Below are 3131 nucleotides of genomic sequence, written 5' to 3' on the forward strand. Positions count from 1 at the left end.
AGCGCCGACGAGCTTGGTTCTTAGAGCTGGCTTGCCGGCGCTGGCGCAGTGCCCTGCCGAGTGTCGTGTCTCACTTGGGGTCGAGCACGTGGCGCCCGTCCACCCGCCGGTGGAGGTGCAGTTGCAGGTGTTGACGCCCACGCACACCCCTCCGTTGGCGCACGGGGCCGCGGCACACAGCCCGGCGGCTGCAAAGGTTGGCGCGGGTTGGTTGACAATCAGCGGGCAGGATGTGCTTGCAGTAGCATGAAGGCACAACAAGCTGTCTTGGAGTGGCGGATTCATTTGGTGCCTGAATGCCGTGATGTTTGCGCTCAGTCCCAAATTGCCACGGCTTCAGTTTACGTTGGCGGGCAACCATCTAATGCCAACGCACTTGGGGTTGAGCATGTGGGTCCGGTCCAGCCGCCAGTGGATGTACAATTGCAGGTGTTAGGGCTTGAGCACGTTCCGCCATTAGAGCATGATGGGTTGCACACTGTTTGGCGGCATCGTACAGCAAGGATGTGCGAAGGCGCCCAGCCATATGGCAGGGGTAGGTATGACATCACTGGTTCCGTGTTCTCTTAGGCCGCAGCAGGCAACGACAGCATGGAAAGCGTACATGTCACAGGCCAATTTCAAGAACCAGCGGTACCATGCGACTGCAATTGCCTGGCGGGTCGGGGCTTTCATGGTCCATGCAGGTGCGTGCCCGGGCAGCATGTCGCAGGCTGGTATCTTACATTTTGACTGAATCAGCTTGACAGCGCGCTTTGCAAAGTGATGTAGCGGTGCCCCGTCAACTTACCTGGTGTGTTGCAGACAGTCCCTGTGTAATTTGTCCCTGTACAGTTGCAGCTGTTGTAGGCAGCGCACGTCCCACGGACGCAGGCAGGGCTGCAGTCTGGGGCCCGCGTAATGGTCACACACCTCTCTTGGGTGAGGATCAAAACAACGCCGACTTCGACGCAGAAGCGATCAGTAAACCCTGCGTGAGGGTTGCCAACATGCAGCGCCTCAGAAATCAGGGCTCTGGTATGGATTGGGTTAATTGCAATGCGTGCAGCACCAACCCATGGCAGCGCAGGTCTGTTGTGCCGCGCAGTCTTCCTTGCCATACTGTGGCTTCCACAGCACCATGTGATACTCGTCTTGAGTCCATGCACCAAGTGGGTTGCGGGCGCCTGGACAGCAGCGTCGGCTTCAGCCAGCCGCCCCACTGGCGCTCCCCGGTGCTCTGTGCACTGTAGCAGTCAGGCATGCGCACCGCCGAATGACACCGCTGGGCCTGTGTAAACGAAGCTGCCAGTCGACTGAACGACGACTGACCCCAGCGAAGGCTGGACTGTCACTCGGTTGACGCGCAGCCCGAGGAGGCCCAGAAGGGGGCCCAGAATGTCGATGAGACTGGATCCAGCAGGGCTGTTGAATACGGTGGCGTTGCTGGGCATCGTGTAGCTAACGCTGCCATCCAGCTGGATGAGCTGCAAAAGCCTCCTCCCCTGCACAATTGCTGGCGCCGAGTCCAGTGGCCACTCGCTCGCTGTGTCCGCCCCCCAAGCAGCAGTGGAAACGGTTGCGGTGCCACTGCTTGGCGCCAGGCCCGCCGCGCGTACAACGGTCACCGCTGCCACAAGCCACAGCACGGATCGTGCGACCAACGCCGCCATGATCGTTGATGATGTCCAGCCACCACGGCTGGATGAGGAGGGTCGCGATGTCTGAATGAAGGGCGCGGCAGGCAGCAGAGCCTTGCTCTTGGGGACGAATAGCGCGTGTACTAATCTCGATGGCGACGCCGCTGTCCCTACCAGCTGGTACAGGCCCACTTGCTTCCGTGCAGTGTTCAGGAGTTGCGCACTGCCACAACAGGCGCACCCCCTCCGCGCCTTGTGCAAACGCTCAAACTCTTGCACTTGGATGGAGAGGCCAAGGCTCACCCGTAGCTAATGCAGCTCTGACGGCTGTGTTGTGGGCCTGGCTTTTTCGTGCACACCCAAGGCTATCAAAGCTTCGGCCCCGGCGGTGTAAAAGTGTAGCAGTGCCCCCCCTGCGGCGCACGGAACGGTTCAGTGTGGTGTGCTGGAAGTGGATGCGATGCTTGCCACGCCCAAGAAAAGACTCTAGTGCGATGATGCGATCGCACGGTCCTTCTTGGAAGAGTTCGCAGTGACTCGCGACCCTCATGGTTCGTGGTTAGTTTTGCCCGCAGAAGTGGGACCTTATGCGATGATGTGAGTCCCAAGGGTCTTATTACTGTTTTAAAGGGACAAAGATGCCATGCACAGGCATGCCTTGCGACACATGCACCACGTCAAGGAGGCAGTCCACACAGACGGCTGGGCAGGCTTTGACCGCTTCACAGCTGCTGCCGCCGCAAGCAAAACAGAGTGCATGTCGCAGGTTGCTGGCGTTGCTAGCACCCGTTTAAGAGCTCACAAACAACCTCTCAATGCCAGATAGAGAAGGCCGGCCGCTCAGAAGTTCGCAGTCCACCCTCTCGCACCATGCGCTTTGTAATGCGATCGCAGGCACAGCTTGGCGAGCAGAGAGCCCTTAGTCCTTGTGCCGTCCACCACTGCACCAATGACAGTGAGCAAGTGGGTGGTGAACCTATAACCTCCCATGGTACTCGTGCAGCAGCCGTTGCTTGGCGCGCTGATTGGCCTGGTGCCGCTGCAGGCGCCGGCAGTCGCCGCCTCCATCCACGCCCACTCGCTCCGCATGCGGCTCCTCATCCCAGTCCTGCAGCAGCAGCAGCAGCAGCAGCAGCAGCAGCAGCAGCAGCAGCAGCAGCAGCAGCAGCAGCAGCAGCAGCAGCAGCAGCAGCAGCAGCAGCGGCAGTGGCGGCGCCAACACCACAGACATATACAGTAAGGGCTCTGAAGGATCCCAAGTCCACTTGTGTATCTCGCACACACCAGACTTTCCAACGCACCTGGATTAGTAACGCTCCCCTGGCATCCAGTCTGGTGTTCTTGCGATTCCATGCGCAATTCGTTGCACAGCTGATTGGAGATTGCGCTGCACAACAAAGCTAGGCCGCTGCTGCTCTCCACACAAGCAACACCCTGTTGTGCTTGCAACCAGACTTGAACCGCCAAACATGCCCATGCATCTCAAGTCACTGATTTTCAATCGGGGCACAC

General features: G+C 59.4%; 1 protein-coding gene across 1 annotated transcript; it reads right to left on the minus strand.

The window, feature by feature from the left end:
• Positions 1 to 2595: 2595 nt before the first annotated feature.
• Positions 2596 to 2850, minus strand: MNEG_4372 (hypothetical protein; the record flags this gene model as incomplete). Its single annotated transcript, XM_014047152.1, has 1 exon — positions 2596 to 2850. The coding sequence occupies one exon, from the start codon at positions 2848 to 2850 to the stop codon at positions 2596 to 2598; it is 255 nt and encodes an 84-aa protein (XP_013902606.1).
• Positions 2851 to 3131: the final 281 nt, after the last annotated feature.

The sequence above is a fragment of the Monoraphidium neglectum genome (genome assembly GCF_000611645.1).
Source record: "Monoraphidium neglectum strain SAG 48.87 unplaced genomic scaffold scaffold00603, whole genome shotgun sequence".
In the NCBI taxonomy this organism is placed as follows: Eukaryota; Viridiplantae; Chlorophyta; class Chlorophyceae; order Sphaeropleales; family Selenastraceae; genus Monoraphidium; species Monoraphidium neglectum.